Source organism: Panthera tigris, chromosome C1 (genome assembly GCF_018350195.1).
Source record: "Panthera tigris isolate Pti1 chromosome C1, P.tigris_Pti1_mat1.1, whole genome shotgun sequence".
Lineage (NCBI taxonomy): Eukaryota > Metazoa > Chordata > Mammalia > Carnivora > Felidae > Panthera > Panthera tigris.
The window spans coordinates 219381194-219405809 of NC_056667.1; the positions used below are offsets into that span (position 1 = coordinate 219381194).

The 24616-nt window shown below is 47.0% G+C and overlaps 1 protein-coding gene across 4 annotated transcripts in view; it reads left to right on the plus strand.

The window, feature by feature from the left end:
- SEPTIN2 (septin 2) overlaps nucleotides 1-23601 on the plus strand; it is a 35038-nt gene extending 11437 nt beyond the window's left edge. For all 4 annotated transcript variants that reach the window (XM_007085047.3, XM_042995928.1, XM_042995927.1 and 1 more), the window contains 10 exons: nucleotides 8313-8399; nucleotides 8991-9114; nucleotides 10418-10552; nucleotides 10732-10849; nucleotides 14590-14691; nucleotides 15065-15210; nucleotides 16567-16650; nucleotides 18186-18243; nucleotides 19564-19666; nucleotides 21545-23601. In XM_007085047.3, coding sequence (XP_007085109.1) covers nucleotides 8313-8399; nucleotides 8991-9114; nucleotides 10418-10552; nucleotides 10732-10849; nucleotides 14590-14691; nucleotides 15065-15210; nucleotides 16567-16650; nucleotides 18186-18243; nucleotides 19564-19665 — 956 coding nt within the window. In that variant the 3' untranslated portion in view covers nucleotide 19666; nucleotides 21545-23601. The remainder of the gene's footprint in view (nucleotides 1-8312; nucleotides 8400-8990; nucleotides 9115-10417; nucleotides 10553-10731; nucleotides 10850-14589; nucleotides 14692-15064; nucleotides 15211-16566; nucleotides 16651-18185; nucleotides 18244-19563; nucleotides 19667-21544) is intronic.
- Nucleotides 23602-24616: the final 1015 nt, after the last annotated feature.

The window sequence follows — 24616 nt, forward strand, 5'->3', positions numbered from 1 at the left end:
AAGCACTGATAAGAAGGAAAATCTTATAAGCAGGTGGGGGGCGGGGAACAAGCACATTACATGCAGAAGGTCAAAGGTGGAAAGGACCACTGACTTATCAGATATGAGCCGTATGCAGTGATAGTTTAAAGTACTGAAAGAATAAAACCATCAGCTTAGAATTCTGAATTAATCAAAAATTACCTCGAAAGATGGAGATTTAGAGAAAGATGAAATATAAACATTTTTAAGTAAAAGCTGAGAATTTGTCACCGTCAGATCTACACCAAAAGAAAGATTAAACTGGGTTCTTCAGGTTGACGGAAAAGGTAGAGCACTGGAAATGGCAAGTGTGTTGGTAAATGTAAAACACTTTTCTTGGTGTTTCATTTCTGTCGAACGTAGTTTTAAAGCCAAGTTAATAGTGTTTAACATGGAGTAAGATGAATGAGGGCAGCACAGGACGGGAGGGTGCTGAGCTGATGTTACGTAAGGGAGGGCTGCTGCGTTAGTGGTGCGTGTTATCAACTCCAGAGCAGCCACTAGGGAAGTCAAACGAGGGTTTGACTCAAAGCCAATAGTTTTGATAAAATAGAATACAGAACGCTGTTCAATCCAGAAAGCAAAGAAACAAGAGATGAGACAAATGGAGAGAGGGCAACACCCTAGCGGAAGGGGCATAGCCGTGACTGGGACAAGAAGTCAGAGGGAGAGAGTAGGAGCCTGAAGGACCAGAATGGAAAATCATCATGCAAAGCCCAACCATAAGAAACCCACAGCAGCTGTATTGATACGAGACAGAGTAGACTTTGTGTCTACTACCTGGGTATTCCCAGAGATAAAGAAGTATGTATCCTAATGATGCAGGGATGAGTTCAAAACAACATCATTTTAAACGTACGTGCACCTAGGGGCGCCTGGGTGGCTCAGTCGGTTGAGCGTCTGACTTCGGCTCGGGTCATGATCTCGTGGTCCGTGGGTTCGAGCCCCGTGTCAGGCTCTGTGCTGACGGCTCGAAGCCTGGAGCCTGCTTCGGATTCTGTGTCTCCCTCTCTCTCTGCCCCTCCCCCACTCATGCCCTGTCTCTCATACTCTCAAAAATGTTAAAAAACAAATTTTAAAAAATAAATGTATGTGCACCTAATGATGGAGCTTCATAATGCACGATGCAGAATCTGAAAGAGAGAGGAATCTGAAGGTTGATCCAACTGATGTTGAGAACACTGTGCTGAGAAACCCCACGGTATACGTTCTTTTCAAGTGCACATGGAGGATTCACCATAGATACTCTTGTGAGAATATTTTAGTAGGCCAACATTACCCTGTAGTCCATGATGAGAACGTATAGACAATTCATGAGCGTAGACACAGACATCTCAATAAAATTTTAGCAAGTCCAGCAATACATAAAAATGCTTAATACATTAAGTTCTACTATAATGCAGTATACACGTGTTCCTTAAAAATCACCATGCTGTGGGGCACCTGGGTGGCTCAGCCGGTTGAGCGTCCAGCTCTGGCTCAGGTCACGATCTCACAGTTCGTGGGTTCGAGCCCCGCCTTGGGCTCTGTGCTGACAGCTCAGAGCCTGGAGCCTGCTTAGGTCTCTGTGTCTCCTTCTCTGTCTGCTCCTCTCCCCACTCATGCTCTGTCTCTCTCCTTCAAAAATAAATAAAAACGTTAAAAAAATATCACCATGCTCTGCAATAATGCACTTGAATCCACAGGCTTCTGGAGAAAATACAGGCACAAAAGTTGCCTCAGGGACCTATTAGGAAGAAGTGAGGAACATAATAAAAATGGTTTTACAGGTTAAATGGTTTTACACTTGTTAACTGGTTAAAATAATCATACTGTACTGAATACGGGCCCTATAGCTTGACCAGTCTCTGAGGTTTGTCAAAGTGGGTGTCGGGAAATGGTGGATGGGAAGCTGTGTCAGGAGAGGTGAGTGGGGATGGTCCACGATAACTGTTGAACAGAAGTCACTGGTACTGAGGGGTGCACATTATCGAAAATGTTCTTTCATGGCTTGATTCTACTGGATACAGTTTTTGACGTTCACCTAGTTTGTCACCAGTGAAATCACACGAGCAGATACAATGCTTGTATCATGTTGAAGTTGTTCCCTAGTATATCAGTTGTGTTGGAACAAATTCTCACCTTCAAGGCATGTGTTAATGGCAAAGCTGTCTATGCATCCTAATAATGGGGTTTACCTCGGGAGCACATGGGTTTTGGGGGGAGGGGCTTTTGTGTTTTTGTTTATTTGTGGAGAGAGCATGGGGGAGCAGGGGAAGAAGCAGAGGGAAAAAGTGAGAGAATCTCCACGACCTTGAGATCACTACCTGAGGCAAAATCAAGAGGCCAAAATCAAGTGACTCTTAACCAACTGAGCCACCCAGGCGCCACCCCTTGGGAGTGCATGATTTAACATTAGAAAGTTAATCTGTGTGGTTCTAAAGGGGAAATTTATGCTGTCATCTAAAACATGCGGTCGCAACAATTCAAACCCATTAAAGATTTTAAAACTTTGTAAACTAAAAAAAACAAGGAAATTTTCTAAAACATTCTTAATTGCAAGTGAAATGATTTGTGTATGTTAAAAATTGTAAGGAATCCCAAAACTACTATGGTTAATAAGTAAATTTTATCAAGTTGCAGGTTCTTTTTTTAATGTTTTATTTATTTTTGAGAGAGATAGAGTACAGAATCCAAAGCAGGCTCTAGGCTCTGAGCTGTCAGCACAGAGCCCGACGCAGGACTTAAACTCGTGAACCACGAGATCATGGCCTGAGCTGAATTCGGACGCTTAACTGAGTGAGCCACCCAGGTGCCTCCACCAACAAGTAATTTTAAAATGAACTTGAAAAGACTGTCAAAAACAATGGTAACAAAAAACTTTTATTTAATGTATGTTTGTTTATTTTTGAGACAGAGGGAGACAGAGCATGAGCGGGGGAGGGGCAGAGAGGGAGGGAGACACAGAATCCGAAACAGGCTCCAGGCTCCGAGCTGTCAGCACAGAGCCCGACACGGGGCTCAAACCTACGAACCGTGAGATCATGACCTGAGCCGAAGTCGGACGCTTAACCGACTGAGCCCCCCAGGCGCCCCAACAAGAAACATTTTAAAGGACAGTACCATCCATAGTAATGTAAGAAATGCACCATGCTTAGGCTAACGTAGCGGAACGGGTGCAGGACCTTCACTGACACCATGGCAGCACTGCTGAGAGAAAGACAAGCTGTGAGACCTGCCAGTGCTCCGGGTGTGCCCGTGACCATGCACACCGTGCCCGTGACTCTGCCCCTAGAGTGACCCATCGAGTCAGCACATTGCCAGAGTCACACCAGGCTTTTTAAAACAGAAATGAACAATCTGGTTCTAAAGTGTGAATGTAAGTGCAGAGGGCCTAGAGCAGACAGAACCATTTAGAGGGCCTGTACTATCTGATTTCAAGCCTTCCCAGCAGGAACCATGACAGCGTGGTGAGGGTGGAACTCCAGATCAACTGAAAATACCAGCCCGAAGACCCATGTACACATGATCAACTGATTCATGACAAGGGTGCCAAGGTGACACAGAGGGGGAGAGGTTAGCCATTTACAAACAGTGTTGTACCAAGTGCATGGTCGTGTGGTGGGCAGTGAACGTGAACCTTCCTTCACACTGTACAACACACTTAACTCCAAATGGGTTGTTGGCTTAACTGTAAAGCTGTAAGAAGTCTAGAAGAAAACGGGCAAGAAAATTTTCATGACTTGGAGTAAGCAGATTGCTTAGGACGTGAATAACGCTAATCACAAAATAAATGAAAAGTTGCACTTCGTTAAAAATTCTCTTCAGAAAACAACAAGAGAAGGTCATAAACTTGAGAAGGTGTTCACAGCACCACGTGCAACGTAGGACTCCTATCCGGAACATAAACCCGAACAGCTCAGAAAGAAGATAGGCTACCCAGTTACAGAAAGGACCACGAGATTGGGACAGACATTTCATAGGAGATCCTGAATGGCCAGGACCCACGGGATCCCACCACACACTCACTGGAATGGCTGAAATTTGCCAACAGTCTGGTAGTCCAAGTGTTGGCGAGGATGTGGACAGACACACCTCTCCTAGTGGCTAGTGACAGTGTAAAGTGATAACAACCACTTTGGAAACCGTTCGGTGCTTTCTCAGCTGTTACTCCCTGTGTGACTAGACCGTCCGCTCTTAGGCAGATACACAGGGGAAATGATAGCATGACCACAGAGACTGCGCTTGGATGTTCACAGCTGCTCTCCCTGCAGTGGCCCAAACTGCATGTAACACAGGTGTACCCAGCAAGAGGGTGATCAACATGTCACGATGTGTCCACATGAGAAAAGGAAACGGACTGCTGATGGATGACATGACGTGGATGAACCTCCAGAGCTAATTGTGCTGAGCCAAAATAGCCAGATAAAAGAAGGCATGTTGTATGATCCCATGTTTGTGAAGTTCTAGAATAATCAAAACCAGTCTGTAGAGACAGAAAGCAGATTGGTGTATGCATATAATGACACGAGAGGGGTAGAGCGGACTCTGACTTAGGCAAAGGAGCTCTCATGGTATGGAGATCCTTTCTATCTTGAGTTTACTTATCTGAGTGTGTACTTGGTCAGACTAATCCGTCAGTACAGTTCAAATGAGTGCACTTAACTGTTGAACTGAGGTGTATGTGAGTTACACCTCAGTAAAGTGGGTTTCAAATAAAGCAAGTAGTTAGGGAATTAAAGGTGAGACGGGTAGTGAATAACACCTAGAAACTTAACCACGAGAACCCTCAACCTTTAAATTGTGCCTGTTAGAAGCACAAGAAAAATGATATACAGGTATCCCCTGCTTTCTGAAAGTTCCTGGCGTGCCACTTTTATGAAAGGCCTGTAGTAGTGCCTGTTTTCAATAATAAAAGACCAGCAAGAGCTCAGCATCGGTTTTGGAGCAAGCAGCAAGCCGTTGCAGAGGCAGCACGCCCGCCGAGCCTCCTCTCGAAGCGTTTCCGTGTCCAGCTGCCAGAGCTCTGAGCTGTCTGAGAGCATCTGGACTTTATCTCGACTGATTTTGTGCACCTGTTATGATGTGTTCTAAGGTATCAGAATGGCTGAGGGGTGATTTTTTTTTTTTTTTTTTTTTTTTTTTTTTAAGCTAGGGGTGTCAAAAAATGTTTCCATCTAAGTGAGTGGTATAATGCTTTTTTGCTTTCTACCATTTGGGCTTAGGAACAGTCTACTTTCGGGTAGAGGGAGAACCTGTATCAGGAAAAGGCCAGTGTACCCACCTTGTAAGTCAGACGCTATTGCAAAAGGTGTTTTCAGAATTGCAGATAACATCTAAGGGAATAAGAAATTTCATAAAAAGATCATATATGCAAGTGAAAAACTACAAATGTTTGGGCAGCAATCTGGAAGAAACTTAAAAATCACAAATAAGTTCTTTAAAGACATCACAGATCAAAGCCCAGTGGCAGGTTGCTTGTGAGGGAATGTGGTGCCTGTGCTGCTGAAGTCTGGCCAAATGGTGATAGTTGGTGATAGTTCATACCAAGTTTCCAGCCTCCCCACGAGTATTGGGGGTGGTGGGTCTGTTCACAAGAAAAGCAAAATTAAAAATAGAAAGCCTATTGTCAGATATATATATTAGCTGGTAGAAAGTCCGAAGAATGGATAGTGTGACCAAATTCACAAGAGGGTTACAGAATGAACACTTCCGAAGACTTTGGAACTAAGCTAAGAGAACGAATCCTTGTAGGTTCACGCATCCTGAAAATGCACACTTGTGTCCTGGTGGACTCGTTCATGAGGGCACATGCACCTGGGACCTTGGCCCCTCTGAGCCGGGCCTGCTTGTGCATCCTTACCCCGTGAAATGGCTTGGCTCTGGGCAAAAAAGGGATCACCTCAGAGTGCTGCCCTTCGGGGCCCTCCCAGGTGGCCCTGGCTGCAGGGTGTTTGAGAAAGCAAGCGCTTTCTTGTGTTGGTTAAAATCGAAAAGTAAATATGAGGAGGACACCCTCCACCCAGTTTAGGAGCTTTTTGTTTCCTAGCATTCCTGGCTTGGCCTAAGTTTTGTGGGGGGATGGGAGGGTTCGCCTAGGTTTTAATTGGAAGCTTCTGGGATCTCTAGGACCCTGAGCCTGATGGGATTTCAGGATGCTGTAAACCCAAGCTCCCTTTCCTCCTGTGCATATTCTTCATGTGGTGGCGCCCCCTTGTGCCTGGTGCTGTGTATCTCGATTGGTGAGAACGTAAGCCGTTTTGTAAACCCCGAGTACCTCCCATCCCAGTCAGCTTCTGCTGTCATCACTGGTGCAGGACAACTACATAGGTTTGCTCAGCCCCGTGTATTTTATGCTGTGAGATATACATTCCAGGGCCTCTTGAGCTCTTGTGTCTCGCATGTATAGGCGCCTGAGAAACGCCTCTGGGACAGAGATACTGGTGAACGAGAAATCACAAAGCTAGCCACTCCCAGAGATTCGGCCCAACAGCAGCATCATGTTCTGAGTTTATGAGTTAATTACTTGTAGGTGCTGCCTGAAAGCCATTCCAAGGGAAGATGCTTCCACCCTTAAAGTGAAGATTTGTAATTCAGGATCAGACATTGGAATGTTGCAACTGCTTTTTTTTTTTTCTTTTAAAGAAGGTGTCTCTACTCAGACACCTGTGCTGAGATGTCTTCTGAGCCCCATTCCCTTTCAGCTTCATTACCCACAGCTGTCACCACTTCATTGGTGGCAAAGTAACCTTGCTTGTTTGTCGTCTCCCCCACTGGACTGCCAGTCTGCACGGGAGCAGGAATTTAGCTGTCCAGCACATGGAGCTGTGCCAGGCACACAAAAAGACTGAGCACTCGCTTACTGGCAAGATCTCTTCATTTGTGATAAAAACTGCTGGGCAGTTTGTTAAAAGGATAATTTGGTGGCATATTTTTATGCTCTTTTATTTGGACATGTTCAGCATGTAATTCTGGTTTTGTCCCCTTGGTGGTCCTTTCCACGTATGAAAATCGCCATCCAATTAAAGTGCAGTCCTGATTTTATATGTCTACTCATTTCAAATTTACTCTTATACTTCATTTTACCGGAAATAATTTTCAAAACAGATGTGTGCTCCTTCCACGTGCTGCGCAGGACTTAGCAGAGGGAGGTTCAGACCAAGATGCCCAGGAGATGGTCAGGCACTGAGTTCAGAAGCACTTCTCCACGCGGAATGTAGCCTTAGCTGATAACAGCTACAGTGAAATGATGGCATCTGTGCATGCTTCCTTAAGATGTAATATTTCATTTTGTGGGGGGTGGGGAACGCTTGGGTAGCTCAGTAGATTAAGCTCTGACTCGATTTCGGTTCAGGTCATGATCTCACGGATGAGCAGATCGAGCCCCGTGTTGGGCTCTGTGCGAATAGCACAGAGCCTGTTTGGGATTCTCTCTCCCTCTCTCTATGGATGACCCTTCCCTGCTCGCACTCTCTTTCTCTCAAAAAAATAATAAACATTTCTAAAAGATATTTAATTTGTGGTGTTTTGCATCCTTGAAGTTAAGTTGCAGATGCTCAGAATACAAACGTTACTTAACTCAAGAGTGTTCAGAATTCAGGTATTATAGTAGTTGAAGAGCATTATTAACTCATTATATATTCGAATGAGTATGTGTTTCTCTTAATTGGTCATGTCACACTCAACAGTGTTGTGTGGGCAGGCTGTCTGACCTGAGGCAGCTGCCGGGCCAGTGTTGGGGCACGGAATGTATGTAAAGCAGGAAAGGGAGGAGGTGGCCTGCCCCTGCCTTGGCGACAGGAGGAAGAAATGCAGACTGCGACGCAGCCTTGGGCGTGTGTTCTGGTTCAGGTTCCCACAGCTTGGCGAGCCATAGTGCACTTGACATTGGTAGATCAGTTTCCTGAAAATTGGGAACTTTAATAATTACCAAAACTCATAACTGAAAACCTTTGCATTCTATTTATCAAAAAATAAAGACCCACCTCTAAAAGTCCATCGTATACATTTGTGAAGAACTAAGGGTATGTTTCTGATCTCACCATGTGGGAATTCTGGAGACTCAGAGACCTTGATTCCAATCAAGGCCCTGCTCTGGACAGCTCTCTGAGCAAACGCTACTTAGTAACCTTCGAGCACCCATTTCCCCATCAATGAAGTGGGGAGAGTCGTACCAAATTGGTAGTGGTCATATGGAGTGCAGAGAATGGGGTTTGTGAGGGCTTAACCTAGTGCCAGCCCACACGTAAACTCAGGAGATGAACCATGTCTTACAGGTCAAGTCATGACAATGTTTTCATTTTCATCTAAAGGTGAATCGGGTCTAGGAAAATCGACTCTCATAAACAGCCTGTTCCTGACCGATCTCTACCCAGAAAGAATCATACCTGGAGCCGCAGGTACAGAAGCCCCCACAGGACTGTTAAGTGTCGTGCTACATGAGAGCTGCTGAGAGCACATAATTGGTGTTTTTGCCTCAGCTTGAAACACAAGGACAAGCGTTCTTTCGGTCGGGAAAGGTGCTGACCTGCAGCCCTTGAGTCTTGGTTGTAGACTCGGCATCTGTCCACGGGTCCATCGTCTCCGAGTTTGTTTTCCTTTATGGTAAAGTAGAAGGAATAGCTTCTGCCTGTATTCTGTGTTTGACGGGAGGGCTGGGGGATGGTGTTTCCTCAGGTGAGAGTTCTGTAAGTGGCTGACTGCCACGGGTGTGGGTATCTGCCTGCGCCTGCTGTGTGAGCAAAGGTCATAATTTTCAGTGTTGGCATTTTAACTTTTCCGAGCTGCCATTTCGTCTTCACTTCCAGGTCTCCCTTGCCAACTCGGGGGTTATTTTTACACAGTTCTTGTGTTAGCTCGGAAAACCTTCCTCTAGGAAAGGTAATGAGGTTCGTTTGTATCTTAATAAGAAGGTAACAGGTCGTTTCTCCTCTTGTGAACTGGGTCGGTTTTTAGGTACGTTCTCTCATTAAGTTTGTTTCTTTTTTTAGAGAAAATTGAAAGAACTGTCCAGATCGAGGCTTCGACCGTGGAGATTGAAGAGCGAGGGGTCAAGCTGCGCCTGACAGTGGTGGACACACCCGGCTACGGGGACGCCATCAACTGCAGGGATTGGTACGCTCCTCGGGGACACGGGGTCCTGGAAGTGCTATGGTTACTCTAACGTATTCAGGTTTCATAGCATTAATGAGTGATGACTAGGCTTGAGGTAGCTGTGTATAATAATACGGTGAAACAGTTGACAAGTGTGCTGATTGTAACATTTGAAGTGAGGAATTTCAGAGAGAAGGAGTATTTTTTCTGGAAGAGCCAACCATCCATCAAATGCTAGTGTAAACGAAACCCCTTGATCTGAATCAACCCTGGCCAGTGGGGAAGACTGTGGTCTAGCCCTTTCCCTTAGAGACTCGGTCCTTGACATCGTGAGCAAAACTAAGGAAAGCTACGAGCAGAAGAGCAGTCTGTCCCTGCGCTGCGCAGAGAGCACCACGTTCATGGCAGAAACTGCAATTTCTTACGTCATCAATGGACAGCATCAACCTGCCAGCGTCTGATGAGGGAAGGGAAGGAAGGGGAAGGGTCTCCCGTCTCCTCTCTTTGGGACTCGCTCCCTTCTCTCCCTGCTCTTTGGTTCACACTTTCACACGCCTGTCCCCGCCGTGTGTTCTGCTGCTGCCCCTCTGCCCTCTGCACAGTTACAGTCCTTGCAACAGCTGGCGGCCCTCTGTCCACTCAGTCACCTCAGGTGCTTTTATTCACTTTGTGTGTTTGTTTTAAATGTTTATTGAGAGAGAGGGTGCGCATACATGCACACCGGTAGGGGAGGAGCAGAGAGAAAGGGAGAGCGAGAATCCCAAGCAGGCTCCTCGATGTCAGCACAGAGCCCGACACGGGGTTCGATCTCATGAACTGTGAGGTCGTGACCTGAGCCAAGATCAGGAGTTGGACTCCCGGGGTGCCTAGGTAGTTCAGTCTGTTAGATGTCCAGTTCTTGATTTCGGTTCGGGCCAGACTCTCAATGGAGCCTGCTTGGGATTCTCTCTCTCCTCTCTTTGCCACTCCCCACCTCCCATTGGGGTGTGCGTGTGTGCTTTCTCTCTCTCTCAAAATAAATAAACATGAGAAAAAAAAAAAAAAAACCGGATGCTTCACTGAGCCACCCAGGCACCCACCTCGGGTGCTTTTACTTATTCCCTTTGGGCCTTCAAGCCCCCTGTGGTTGGGGGAGATTACGCTTGGCGCACTTTCCAAAAACATCCATCTTGCCAAACATAGGAGTCAGTTTTCCGTCCCCATCTTGTAAGTGATTGTCAAATTGTATTTGGTGTGGAGGCAGGGGACAGAAAAAGCCTGCGTCTTTGAAGTTTGGGACTGCCTGCCTTTGGAATCCGATAGTCAGTATTTGTGTTTCTCACAGTTTTAAGACCATCATCGCCTACATTGATGAGCAGTTCGAACGGTACCTGCATGACGAGAGCGGCTTGAACAGGCGGCACATCGTGGACAACAGGGTGCACTGCTGCTTTTACTTCATCTCCCCTTTCGGCCACGGGTATGTGGGCCACTGGCCGCAGAAGCCAAGTGTGCCAGAGTCTCGTCTTTACTCTGTGGGCTGATCGTTGCCCCCAGTTGCACATTTTAATACAAGAATTGAGATAATTTTGAGAGAACAAAAATGTGTGATCTCCCTGCTCTTCCCCTAAATTCGTGGCACTGTCTCACTCCTCGCAGACTGAAGCCCTTAGATGTTGCATTTATGAAGGCGATACACAACAAGGTGAACATTGTGCCTGTCATTGCCAAAGCCGACACCCTCACACTGAAGGAGCGGGAGCGCTTGAAGAAAAGGGTGAGTGTATTTTACTCAGGGTAGCTGAAGGCCAGGTGCCTCGGAGAGAGAGTGGAGGGGTGTCCTGAGATGTGGGGGAACAGGTAGGGAGGCTGGTGGTTTTTTGAAAAACACCTAACAGTTGTAGATTTTTAGGATTTTGACAAAGATGTCAAGTTCTTATTCTTTGTAATTCACCTTAGATGAAAATACTGTCCATGAGTAGAAGGGACACCATGTGTTATGAGAGTGGAATGAGTATGGAAGTGTGATCATCTCTGTGAAGTTTTGTTATTTTATCTAAACATTTTATTGCAGCCAATTCATTTAGGAATGTATTTCAGTTGTAATCGTTTGGTACCATAAACGTTTCAAGGGCTTGTGTTTTGGCCATTTAGAGGTTGCCTTGCACTTGTCCATCTTCCAGCCTGTGTGACTCTCACCGCCCAGCAGCCCTATGCCGGTCATTGGTCTCTGGTGTGTCTTTGTTGATTCTTTCGTATACATTTTTTAATTGTCTTTTTTATTCAAATGCTCATTAAGAAAGTCCAAGTTTACGAGCGCCCGGGTAAGCCTCCAACTTTAGCTCAGGTCATGATCTCACTGTTCATGGGTTCGAGCCCCAAGATGGGCCCTGTGCTGACGGCTCTGAGCCTGCATGCAGCCTGCTTCAGATTCTGTCTCCCTCTCTCTGCCCCTCCCACCTTGTGCTCCATCTCTCTCTTTCTCTCTCTGAAAAATACACATTAAAAAAAGTTTTAATTGCTAAAAGAAAGTCCAAGTTCGTATGCTAAATTCTATAAATAAAAGTTCTCTGAATTACCATAAAAGCAGTTGTTGTTTACAGTGACATACCTATTTTTCCAGAACATGGTTTACCTATGTTTTTGTTTTTACAGAATGGGATCATCGCGTACATATTATTCTGCTGTTTTCACTTTCTAAGAATACCCAGCACACACAGAAAACACTCCCCCGCATCCTTACTCAGCTTAGAGCAACACACACACACACACACACACACACACACACACACACACTCACACACTCAGGAACCTTCCCGGCACAAACTCTCTCTTCAGTGTGTTTCTTGGCTTCCCACCCCCACCCCTCTATTCCTGGCGTCAGGGATCTTTGCTTAGCTCACTTGTGTGTTCCAAAAGTTTAGAACAGTACCTGGCACATTGTAGGCACCTGTCTGTCTTCTGACAATTGTAGAAGTCAAATACATTCTTGGAAAGGAAATCGATTGACTTTTAAAGTTACAAAAGATAGCTGAATTTCCCTCAAAACAAATGTGTAAGGACTCACATTCTCAAAGCAGCATGTGCGCATGCTCCACCCCTGCCAGAACTGTCCTAGATCCGGCACCAGGTTTTCTAAAGTGTCTCCCATCTGAGAAATGGGAAGCGGTGTCTAGTTTCCGCGAGTGTTTTCCACAAGTGTCTGGTTCCTATGCGAGTGAGTATGTATCCTGGTGCCTGATGCCTGTTAGTGGGCTCTCTGAGGTTTTTAGAGCCTGTGTTGCGTTTTTATTGCCTTTTTATTAATTAACGGATATTCTTGTGTTTTTGGACCTAGTCTGATTTTTGTGTTTTCACATTTTTCTTGATGTTTTCTGTCATGGCAGAATTCTTCAATTGTATGGACTATGTCAGCCTTTTCCTTTGTCGTCTCAGTGCCTGCCAGCCTTTTAGGAAATATCCAGGCCTTTGGAAGAGCCCCTGAAAGCTTAGGCATGCTTTTGCTTGACAGTATGTGTTTTAGTAATGCCCACTTAAGGAAACGCCACCTTTTATAATAGGCATGTTACATTGGATTTCAGAGAGGTGGGGGAACCAGGGTCAGGGTTAGAATGTTTTGTACACCCATCTCTAATCCTGGGCCCAGAACTCTTAGGGCTTGATTTCCAAGTCTGAAATGAATTGAAATCCTTTTTTGCTCTTTTCTGTTTCATCTTGGGCCTTTGTAATCCCTTCTCTTTATCTGGTTTCTTCCCTGTGCCTCCTGCTGTACTCCCGCTCCCTCATCTAAAAGAGCCTCTGGCAGATCTGCTTTAGTCCTACCCTTCCTTCGTCTCTAACTGGCTCCACTTCATCCAGCAGCAGGTCTCCTGTCTAGGGTCTGGCTGCAGACCCTCCACCAGCCTCGGGCCTCCCCAGTGGGTTGGCCGCGCTCTCGGGAGACTGGGTCTTTCTGCCTGCTTTGCCACCTATCTTCCAAGCCACGAATGTCAGCATTGCTAAGTATAGTTTAGATCGTGTCATCTCCTGTGGCTTTTGCTTTTCCTTTCAGAGAATCTTTTTCACGTGAACTATGTGTGTAAACAGGAGATAGCCGCCCCACCCCCCACCCCGCCATCCCGGTCCTGAGCTGGTTACCCAGCTTCCCTGGCTCCACCTGCACCCCCATCTTTGGTGTGGCTGCCTTTGATTCATCACTTTCTTCCTCTTTTCCGGTTGGAAATCGCCCATTTACTGCATTTTGTCAACTCGGTTCTCGTCCTTGTCTCGTAAGCCTTGTCCTGATGGGGCAGCAGGGATGGATGATGGGCAGGAAAGAGGAACAGATGGAGGAGGTTCTTGCTCACTGCTGGGCTTCTCCCACCAGTGAGATGGTTCCTCTGCTTCCTCTAGGAGGGAGGGCTCTGAAAGCACAGATGGTCCAGTTGGAAGGGGAAGGATGTTGGGAGGAGGGAGAAAGACCTCTTTGCGAGTCCTGAATTAGTGCAGACAACGCGTTAAGTCCCACAATCTTTGATCCTTTCATCGTAAAGGCCCCAGAGTTCCCGTTAAGAACCCCCAATGCCAGAGCAGGGTTCAAAGCAGGGGTATTTCTGCCCACTCGGCGGAGGCGAAGCTCCAGCCTGCCCGTATCTGCTGGCGCTCCCTGCACAGAAGGCGCTTGGGGGCTGGGCGCGGGCTGGCCAGCGGGTGCGCAGCTGCTTCCTTCATCTCCAGCCCAGGTTTTCGTGCCCTCTGGGCCACTCTCCCGCTTGCTCAGTTGGTCTGAGTGTGTGGTTCTATGGCTGCCACTTTTTGCCTCTTGAACAAAACCCAGAACCCAGCTTGGCTTCCAGGGAACTCTCCGCTTGGTAACTCCAGTTACTCTTCTGTCTTCCCCAACCTGGAAGCTGACTTCCTGGCCACCCTGGGTTTCGTGGTCCGTAGAGGCCCTCCCTCCCTCCAGCCCTCACACCTGCCGACTCCTCGGGCAATGCTTGTGGCTCTTCTGGGGCCTGCGGCGTCTGGGTGTGCCACTCCCTGGGTACGTGTCATTCCTGAAGCTGGTTGTAGTGTGTTTCCTGTTTGCTGCCGTGCCGGAGTGATTGTCTGCCTGCTGCTCTGGGCCCTGAAAGCAGCGGCACGCTGTTATTGTCATCCTGGGCAGAGGGGGTCCCCTCAACATGCGAGCACGGGGCCTTTCTTAACAGGAAATCACTTGGCAGTCAGTGATCAGCTTGATTCTGTGTTGGCATTTGGATAGTTCTGTTTATTGGGTTTATTTGGTTTGGTTGGTTGGTTTTTTTGAGAGAGAGGAGAGAACATGAGCAGGGGAAGGGCAAGAGTGGGAGAGAGACTCCCAAGCGGGTTCCGTGCTGTCAGCACAGAGCCCAATGTGGGGCTCAATCCCACGAACCAGGATCGTAACCTGAGCTGAAATCCACACTTAACCAACTAAGCCCCCCAGGTGCCCCAGGCAGCCTTGTCTTTAATATGAGTTGTTTGGTAAAATTGCTCCTGTCTTTGTCATTTTTCCAGATTCTGGATGAAATTGAGGAACATAATATCAAAATCTATCACTTACCCGATGCAGAATCCGATGAAGATGAGGATTTTAAAGAGCAGACTAGACTTCTCAAGGTAAGAACACCTCTCCAGGTGCCCAACATGAGTCGCTCCTGCTCTGTCATGAGCACCCTGGAAGTAGTTGGCAAAGGGCCATATCCAGGATGGCTGACCTCTGAGAGACTCATAGTGTTTTGCATTAAGTATATTTTGATACAGCTGCCACCTGAGGTTTAGAAATCTTATTGCGGGTTTAATATGTTTCCATCGAATTTGTCCCGTGTGGAACACACCTGTCCTTCTGAGTGAGCCGTCCTACACCATTAGCTGTCCGAGGAGATCTTGCAGTAAGCCGCAGCGTGCTCCGTCTGTGCCCGTGTTCGTGTGCTCACGGCGAGAATTGGGCTTCCCGGTGGGGCCCCGGTCTACCTCATGCGTCTCTCTCCAGGCCAGTATCCCATTCTCCGTGGTCGGGTCCAATCAGTTGATCGAGGCCAAGGGCAAGAAGGTCAGAGGCCGTCTCTACCCGTGGGGCGTTGTGGAGGTGGAGAACCCGGAGCACAATGACTTTCTGAAGCTGCGGACGATGCTCATGTAAGACACCGGTGCGCTCCCGTTGGCAGCGCCTATAGCAGGAAGCAGAGCTTTTTGACCACAGGGTGTGCGTGTGGCCTCGCAGACAGCTGCCGGCGCCACGGGTATTAGGCGGTGGGGCCGCCGCACCTGTTACGGAAGGCCCTCACCGGGAGCTCTCTGTGGTTCTACGGAACCAGCCTCTCCCACTCGAGGCCTGTGGCTTAGCACCCTCTCCTTTCTCATCAGCCCGCTCTCTTGACGCTGAAAGCAGACTGGTCCTAAACTGCGGCCTGGCCACGCCCGAACACCTGCTCTGGGCACAAAGGCTCAGGTGCTGCAGGATGGCAGGCAGCCTCCCTTCCCGCCCTGGGGCCACCGGGAGGGTCCTCAGTGCACTCTCAGCACCTCCCACAGGCCCGGCTACAGCAGCACACGTTTTCCCTCTGAGAAGGAGAGTTCGCATTTAGTGACATACACGCACATGCTATTGCTCTTGAATCAGGCTGAAAGGAAGAGTGTTCCTAAAATCTAGAATCTCTTTGATTAGAAGAATTCAAAGAACAGATGAGGTACATTTTGAGTAACTAAAAATTGACATACGTGCTCGTCGACGTGTGTCTTGGTTGAGCAATTTTTAATAAACAGAAAAAGCACCAAAACTAGAATTAGAACGACGCCACAAGCTTTCTCAGGCGTCATTTAGGTCACTCGGGATGGGTCCTTGTGGTCATGCTGCTGTTTGCTGGCAGCTTCCTGCGTGCTTCTTAGAGTGACGGAGAGCCCGCCACCCTCTGCTGTCACTGGTCCCGTTCTCTAGACTCTAAGCAGCAGACAAGAATGCCTCATTGTCACTCGTTCCTGGCAGTTTATGTATTTGAAAGAGCCGAGCCAAAAAAACGATGAGTGTTTTCTGAGATGATTAGAAGATGCAAAGTGCTATCTCTAGTTTTTCTAAAATATTAATACTTTGTTTTATGGTCTTGCTGATAGCTTACACTGACCAACTCTTTTAAGCTTGAGAAGTCAGGAATAGTCGAAAGAGAGAAAACAAAAAGTACGCTGTGTTTCAGACATTGTTTACCTAAAAGGGTCTGCTGAAATCTCTGCCTCTGTGCACCGGTGACAGTCTCATGCAGAGGTGGGCAGTGCCTGGGGGAGGCATCCCACGGAAGGGCCTCTGTACCTGACCCTGTGCTGTGTGCTTGTGCGCCCTTGCTCGTGGTAGGGAGGAGAGAGAGGCCTCTGTAGCTTCCTTCCTGTATCCAAAGCTCCAGCAACTTCATGTACGATTTAGAAGTAGCAAGTGGGGTTTTAGTTTCTCCGTGCAGATGGCTCCGCACTCAGCCGGCCTTGCTGTGCCCTTTTCTCCTCCAGCACCCACATGCAGGATCTCCAGGAGGTGACCCAGGACCTGCATTATGAAAACTTCCGTTCCGAGAGGCTCAAAAGAGGTGGCAGGTTGTTACCCCCAATTTACACTGTCCTCCTGCCCATACTGCGTCACAGAGTCCCACTGGCCCCCCTTCCACCTGTCCTACTCTGTCTTCCTGACTCTAAGCAACATGATTTGGTTTCCTACTCAGAAGCTCTTTCCAGGTACTTGTTGCTCATGTCACTGTGTCGTGCTTTGTTTAATCTGTCCAAGGTAGCTTTCATCATCTGCACGCAAAGAACAGCTTTAGGTGGAAAGGCCAGCGACTGGTCTCTAGAACATCACTCTGTCAGTGAGGACAGACTTCACGTGATGTTACGAAGCACAGCTCCCCGGGTGGGGTGAGCAGCAGCCCGGCTCCTCAATGACACAGGCGGCTGCCCTCACCTCTCCTGTTTCACCATCGGAGTGGGTTTTTACTCAAGGTCTGTGTGTTGTGACCTGATTCGTGTCTGGTCACATCACATCTCTGCCCAGTTTAGCTATCAAGGTAGTGACCTTCATCACTTACAAAAAGAGTTTTCTGTACGGTAGTTGCTCCCACATACCTGATCCACAGGAGCACGTTCCAGTGCCCCCAGCAGATGCCTGGCCGCGGATGGTGCCAAATATTCTGCCCATGCACCTGTTTCCTGTATGTACGTGTCTGCGATAAAGTTTAATCTATAAATCGGATGCAGTGAGGGAGTAACAACAACAGTAATACGGTGCCACAGTTACAGCCACGTACTCTAATCAGAGTACACGAACGAGCTTCCTGCCCTGCTCTCACCGCGCCCCTTGTGATGCTGTGAGATGCTAGGATGCCCATGTGATGGATGAGGTGAGGTGGGGGGAATACCTGGACGGCGTGTCGGAGCCCTGGGCCGCTGCTGACCTGACGCTTGAGAGGGTCGCCTGCCTTCGGATGACAGCTGACCACGGTCCACTGAAACCGCAGATAAGGGGGAGGCTGCCGTGTTGTAGTTTATTTTAAAGTACTCACATTCTTGACATCTGGTGGGTTTGTGTGTGTATACAGGGTATATGTTAAGGTCTGCTTTACCATGTTATTTGTTTGGGGACCAGACATTAAGATGGGTTTTAGAAGCCACAAGAACATCCCACTGTGAGCGAGCCAGGCATGAGTTCACGAAGAGCTATGTCGTCATCGCTCAGAGGGCCTCCCTCACCGGCATCTTCTGTGTGTGTGCTCAGGCCCTGCTCCCTCCCTTTTTCAAGTGAACTTGTTATGGTCTATGTCCGTAAAGAGCTTACCTTAAAAAAGAGTATTCTCCTGATAATGTCTCATATTCCTTGAGTAAGTAAAGACCAGAGTGTCCCAGCCCCGCTTGGAGTTAGGAAAGTTTCTTGAATTTACCATTTCACGATGTGCATGTTTCCAACATTGTCTTCTTATCTGTTTATGTCGTTAATCAGAAAAAGAATGCATGTGGGTAATTTTAGATAGATAACATTTCTCAGAAACATAAAGTGAAATTTTACTTTGGACATTTGTCATCAGAAATAACCAGCTAAATTAGTTGCGATGTGATAAATTGTAATTTCGTTCAACTCTTAGAAAAGTGGACAATGAGGACATGAATAAAGACCAGATCCTGCTGGAGAAGGAAGCTGAGGTAAGTAGAAAAGGGTTCCTGTTAAGTCTAAAGGCCTGTAGCGTGCATCCGTACATCATTACAGTTTTCTTTCCTTACTCTCTTAAGGGATACATCATAGGTCACTAATTTATTTTATTACATGTACATCGGTATGTGTTGTAGACTAGTGCTTTACATGTGTTACCGTCTGATCTCCAGTAGCAATTTAGTGGGAAAAATTGGGGAATAGTGCGAATTTAGTGACTTTAGTTACTAAGGCTTAGCAAATTTGATAATTTAGTAATATTCAAAATTTAGTCGCTTTCCTATACCTGGACAATAACCAGTTGAAAAATATAATGAAAGAAACTGCCGTTTACAACCATTAACAAAAACTTAAGAAGAAATACGTAGGACTCATACGGAAAAGAAACTAGAAAACTCTACCGAAAACAGTTTTCAAAGTGTAAATGGACACATCACTTTAGGTAGGATGCTCAGTGCACACAGATCACAGTGCTCTCTAAACTGAACTCCATTCCAGCAGAACGGTGGGGTTTGCGAAATTCTTCTGGGGGAAGCTTGCTGACATAGTTGTGATGTTTGATCTGAAGACTGAGCACAGGAGGGTCAGGGAGACTAACCCAGGAGGGCTGGCTCCACTGCTCCTGGAAATCCAGAGTGGGGCACAGGCTTGACGGGCTGATGACATTCACAGCTGGAAATAGGTCCAAAGTTTAAACAAGTGTCTGTGGTAAATGTGGATTCTGTTAGGGAGGTGGAATTCAAGCATATCCAGGAAATCCTCAAACAGGCAAGCCTTTTCGAAACAAAAATTAAACTCACTTCTTTGGCCCTAAATTAATTCAGTATGGATTAAAATACTTAAATGTTAAAAACATGACTACAAAGTTACCTGAAGAAAATTTAGGTAGATACTTTCTAAACCAGTGGAGACCGTAATGATGAAATTTGATGAGGGTGGCAGGGAAGGCCCACTCAGCACTGGAACAGCTAGGGCCTTGCTGCCTTCCAGAAGAGCCCAGTCCTACTCCCCACCCTGAAGTGGCAGCCTCTTTCCCACCCTCTAGGTTAAAGATTATCTCCTGTTGCCTTTACTGAATTGTCGTGTTTATTGATCGTTTCTGTTTCTTGCTTGAATTGCATATTATCATTTGCTTGGTTTTCTATTGTTGTTGGTTCTTTTACTGATCTGTAGGAGTTCTTTGTAAATTTTCTATAATGTTTTGGGAAAGCATGGAGGTTGAAGTTTTAGGAATCACGAGAACACCTCTAAAGAATGTCCAGGGAGGACGGACCTGGAGAAGCAATAACCTGTCTGCCCCTCCTTGCCCACAGCTCCGCCGCATGCAGGAGATGATCGCCAGGATGCAGGCGCAGATGCAGCTGCAGCTGCAGGGCGGGGACGGCGACGGTGGGGCCCACGGGCACCACGTGTAAGGTAACAGTGAAGCCTAGAAGACGTGTGTGGTTCCAGACACCTCAACCTAAATGTAATGGCAGGCACCTCCTCCTTAAGTCTTACTAACGTTTTGCGCGTTGAAGCTCTGTCTTCAACTTTATTACCGACCTTAAAGGAGACCGTGTGGCCTCTAAAAGATGGAACCTTCTCCCCTGCCAATGTAGAAAAGATTTTCCATATTTTCTGAGCTGATAAATGTGATTAACGAAAATAAGTTAAGTATTTTAAAATAAGCTTCGCTAGGGGGCCCTGGGTGGCTTAGTCAGTTGGGCATCCAGCTTCGGCTCAGGTCATGATCTCACAGTTCATGGGTCCAAGCTCCACGTCGGGCTCTGTACTGACAGCTCAGAGCCTGGAGCTGCTTTGCATACCGTGTCTCCCTCTCTCTCTCTGCACCTCCCCCACTCACAGTCTCAAAAATAAATAAAACGTTAAAAAAAATTTTTTTAATAACCTTTACTAGTCATACAATTGGAAATTTATTGCAGTTGAAAACATCTCTTCGAAGAGAATTACAAAGTGTTATTAAAACAGTTTTTGCAAACCAAAGGTAAAGGTGACGTGAAAAGGTGAATTATCCCAGGTAGGCCAGGGGTTCCTTGATCCAGACTGCTGATCCCACCGAAGCCCTGCTCCGCCCCGTGGTAATCAGTGAATCTCGTAGATGTCTAGCCCGGTGTGCGCTCGCCTCCCTGTTTGAAGGGAATCTGCAGACAGCGGGGACCCAGGACCAGGAAAGGGCAAATGTTCCCCTGTATTCTGTGGACAGGTGTCTGTGGAACTGCTGTCATCACCTCCCAGAGGAAGGAGGGGGAGGTTAAGTCAAATACAGGCCCGAGGAGGAAGCAGCTATGTGGGTTTCAGGCAGAGGCTCCATGGAAGAGAGATGCTTAGCGCTGGCACAGGTCTGGGGATGCTGCAAGTACAGAGTCCACTATAGGTGGGGCCTGATTGCAGAGGCAGGAGAGTGTTGATGACGAGAGGGAGATGATGTGGGGACATAAGTGAGCTGAAGCTTAACTGACACAGGGCAGGATTGATGAGACAGAAAGCGAGGAACCTGGAGGCTGGGAGGAGTCTACCCACTGTCAGGAGTCCACCGTGGCAGTCGCACACGTGATAGAGGCGGCCCTGCAGGCTCACCCTGGGAGCATTGGCCACCAAAACAAAGCCCTGCCTTTGCGGCTTGTGGGGCAAGGTTTCAGTTGTGAAGCAAACAGATACACCTGTTTGGTGTCCCCGGTTACTGGAACGGGAGTGTCCACATATCCCCACTTGGGGTTGAACGGCAGCCCAGAGTTGGTTGTCGACACTTCCCGGCAGCCGCGAGGCCATGTGCTGAGTCTGCGCTGCACTGCCGTGGACACCGATCGCGTGCCAGGGTTTCCGGTGATTTGCCTGTGCGCCTCTCACTGGGGAGATGTCAGCACCGCCCAAGCTCGGGAGGCTGATTGTGCGTGAGCAGGTTTGGTGCCTGATGGGGAAGTGCTGGGGAATTAGCAGGAAACAGGACTTCTGATGGGGAGGGCTCATTTGAGGCAGGAGGGAGTGACCGATGTTTGCTCATTTTCTCTGATTTTCCTGCTTTTCTTTTAAAAACTTTAATTATGAAATCAGGAAAATTCTACTTTAGGTGTATGCAGCCACTTTATATTTTTGTATACTTTTCAGTTTGGTGGTAACTCCCAAGTTCCCAAGAGCCTCATCAATGCTGTTTTGATTTAGTTAACTCTGGTCACGTGAGCCAGCCTTCTGCTCAATTTGTGCCCTTTGCGATACAGAAAATAATGTTGATGATGATCCTAGCAGGAGCATTGCACTGCTTCCATCTAAACATGTTGTGTTTTGTCTTTCCAGAAAACACATTGCAAGGTGAAGAAAACATTCCGCATGAGTAATACAGCTGCGTGTTTCCGACAGATTATTGGAGGGGTGCCCGTCCACATTTTACAGTACCTGTGCCTGAGAATTTAATTTTTTTTTTTTAAACTTTTGATGTTTTGTATGAAGTACATTTAACATTTGTCATTTTGTTGCTATGTTATACTTCATATTTTGTGAGGTGAACCTTTCATTTTTATCTTTCTTCCACCTTAACTAACCACTAATGTTGGAACTGATTTCCGGGGTCAGTTAGAATGTGTAGTTAACATTGAATTTCTTTGGTTTGGCTGGCCTAACTGACTAATGGTTGAGGAGCACTCTTGATTCATTTCTAGAACATTCAGATCGAGCCAGCAGTGTTCCTGGGTGGTGGCAACGTAGACCCAGCAAGTGATCTGGAAAGATGAGCTGGCCTGCAGTAGGGCATTTACAACACCTAAAACCAGTTTTGCTGCTGTAATTCGATACTGTTCATTCATCTGCACATTCACCTTTCTACCACTTGAAACAATAGAATTATCTAATGTGATATGTGCATACTCAGCTCCTTTAAAAACAGGCCATTAGGAGCAAATTTTAAGATTTCTCTGGATTCTGATGCTACATTTTTTAAACTGCTCTGCAGAGAACCTGCCACAAGCCACGTTTTGTAGTGTTCTTCACTTGATACTGGTTTATACTCTGCTGTGGACAGAAGGTGTCCATGAACTCCAGTTTTCATGTTACAGTGATGACTCTTAACGCACACATAGCCAATAAACGATTTTTACTCAACATAAAAAGTTACTTTTTAAGGAAAATTAGTAAGTTGATACATTTAGAAACCAACTTTTTTATATTTTTGTACTGCACTTTAATGTGTTTTCTGTAACTGCAAGTAAGATCTGCCTGAGCAGTGGAAATCGGGGTCCTCTGGTGGGTAGGCCTCTGAACCCCCAGACCTGTCATGGGCCCTGAGGCTCATGGCCCCATGAAGCCTCAGTGCCTACCAGGTTTTCTTGATTTGGCTTTTCTTTTGTTTCCTTGAAGTTTTTTTAATGGTTTTCTGAAAGCCAAAGAGCAGATCATTTTTTTTTTTTAATGTGCAGACTGTTGTCCGTTTTCAGCCACTGTCATTTCCATCGTTCTGTGTAATACCAATTTCCCCATGTACCGAGTAAGACTGAAAGACATTTCAGATGTGCACCACGATCTGACTGGTAGATGCCACCGGTCAGGTCCGTTTTCTGTGCTCTGTGGCCTTGGCCCTTCCATTCCCTCCTAGTGTGTCCCCCTGTCATGTGCTCCGAGGGGCGCCGATGCTCCCGGCATGCTGTTTTCAACATTTATACTGACATTGGGAAAGCAGTTCCCAGAAAGAGAGGGTGGAAGGAGACCTGGAGGGAGCAGGTGCGGCTTCAGTGTTTTCATTTTGCTGTAACAGGGGTTAAGATGCAGAAATCACTTCCTCTGAGTAGGAGAAGAGTTTTTGTTTTGGCCAGACACAATATGGTGACATGGTCAAAATATATTCACTCCAAAGGTGTATTATGGAAAATAATCGGGTGTTCTCAACAACTTTGCCTTTTCACTGTCATTTAATGGTGAGTAGTCACAAGCTGTTAGGTTTAGGCACGTTGTACCGAGTTTTTACCAGGGGAAAGTGCTCTAAAGAGCGCGTCCGTGCAAGGCCAATTGTTTGGGTTATTTTGGCATGAACTACACTAGTAAAAGCTGTTTAAAGGGTGGAGCTGGGGGCACATGTGCAAGTGGTCAGTGCAAGCCCTGTGTCTGCTTGAGTAAGACTACTAGGGCCAGCTACCATCCCATAAGGCTTCTGCGGGGGCAGGTGGGCCTACACTGTCCCCCCTCTAAATCCCCTTTTGTTGTGCTGCCCAATTCTAAATAAATACTTTCACTATAGATAATTGCTTTTACTAAGAGATAGTCTTTACCTATAGAAGTGTATTTTGAAAACTTACTTTACATAGCAATTTTGTATCCATTGAAACTAACCTTTTATCAATAAAGCACTATTGTTTGGCTATGGAGTGAATAGTTATTTTTGGTTCTTTATGAAAGTGTAATGTCTTCTGGGAAAGGTTCAAAGCCCTACAAAACATCTGTGTACAAAATCAGGAAGAATTATTTGCACCAGTAATATCAGTACCTACCTTTTGTATTGGCGATCCCAGCCCGAGGGAAAGAGCCATAAAGACTAGGAAGGAAGGAATTATGGGTGACCTGCTCACCTACCTATAGTGAGTGTATGCTAAAAATCAGCACTATTATGGGGTGCCTGGGGGGCTCAGTCGGTTCAACATCCAACTTCAGTTCAGGTCATGATCTCACGGTTCATGAGTTCAAGGCCCGCATCAGTTCAAGGCCTGAGTTCATGAGTTCAAGGCCTGGAGCCTGCTTCAGATTCTTGTGTCTCCCTCTCTTTCTGCCCCTCCGCCACTCGTGTTCTGTCTCTCTCTCTCTCTCTCTGTCTCTCTGTCTCTCTCAAAAATAAATAAACGTTAAAAAAAATAAAAATAAAAGTCAGCACTATTAGGAGTCCAGTGGTGCCTGGACTAGATCTAGGAAATCATTTCTGTTCTAAATATCTCTGAGAAGAGACGGATAAGGAACACGCGGCCACTTACAGAGGAAACTCTGAACCTGAACTGCAGGCCTGATCTGGGTGGCTGGATGCTCTTTGCTGCCTCCACCACTGACCACCCAAGGACCTTTAGTGCTTCCTGAACCACCTGCACAGACCCCAGGGTAGAAGGTACACCATCTCCACTTCCTTCCCTCAGGTCAGCCTGTACCCTCCTGTTTGGCGCTAGTAGAGGCCCTGCAGCCTCCGGGGAGTCACCCATCCCTGGGACCAGGCTCTCTGCTCCCAGCCCCCACTTGCCCTGCGGCCAGTCCTGAGACCTGTGCCACCCTGGGGGCAGTGAGGACAGTTCTCTGGACTCCAATTTTGGTGCTGGGGGCCAGTTAGAGGAAAGGCCTCACGGGAGTGGTGGGAGACCACCAGGAGGTGGAGGGGCCGCTCCCTACAGAGCTGTCTGGATG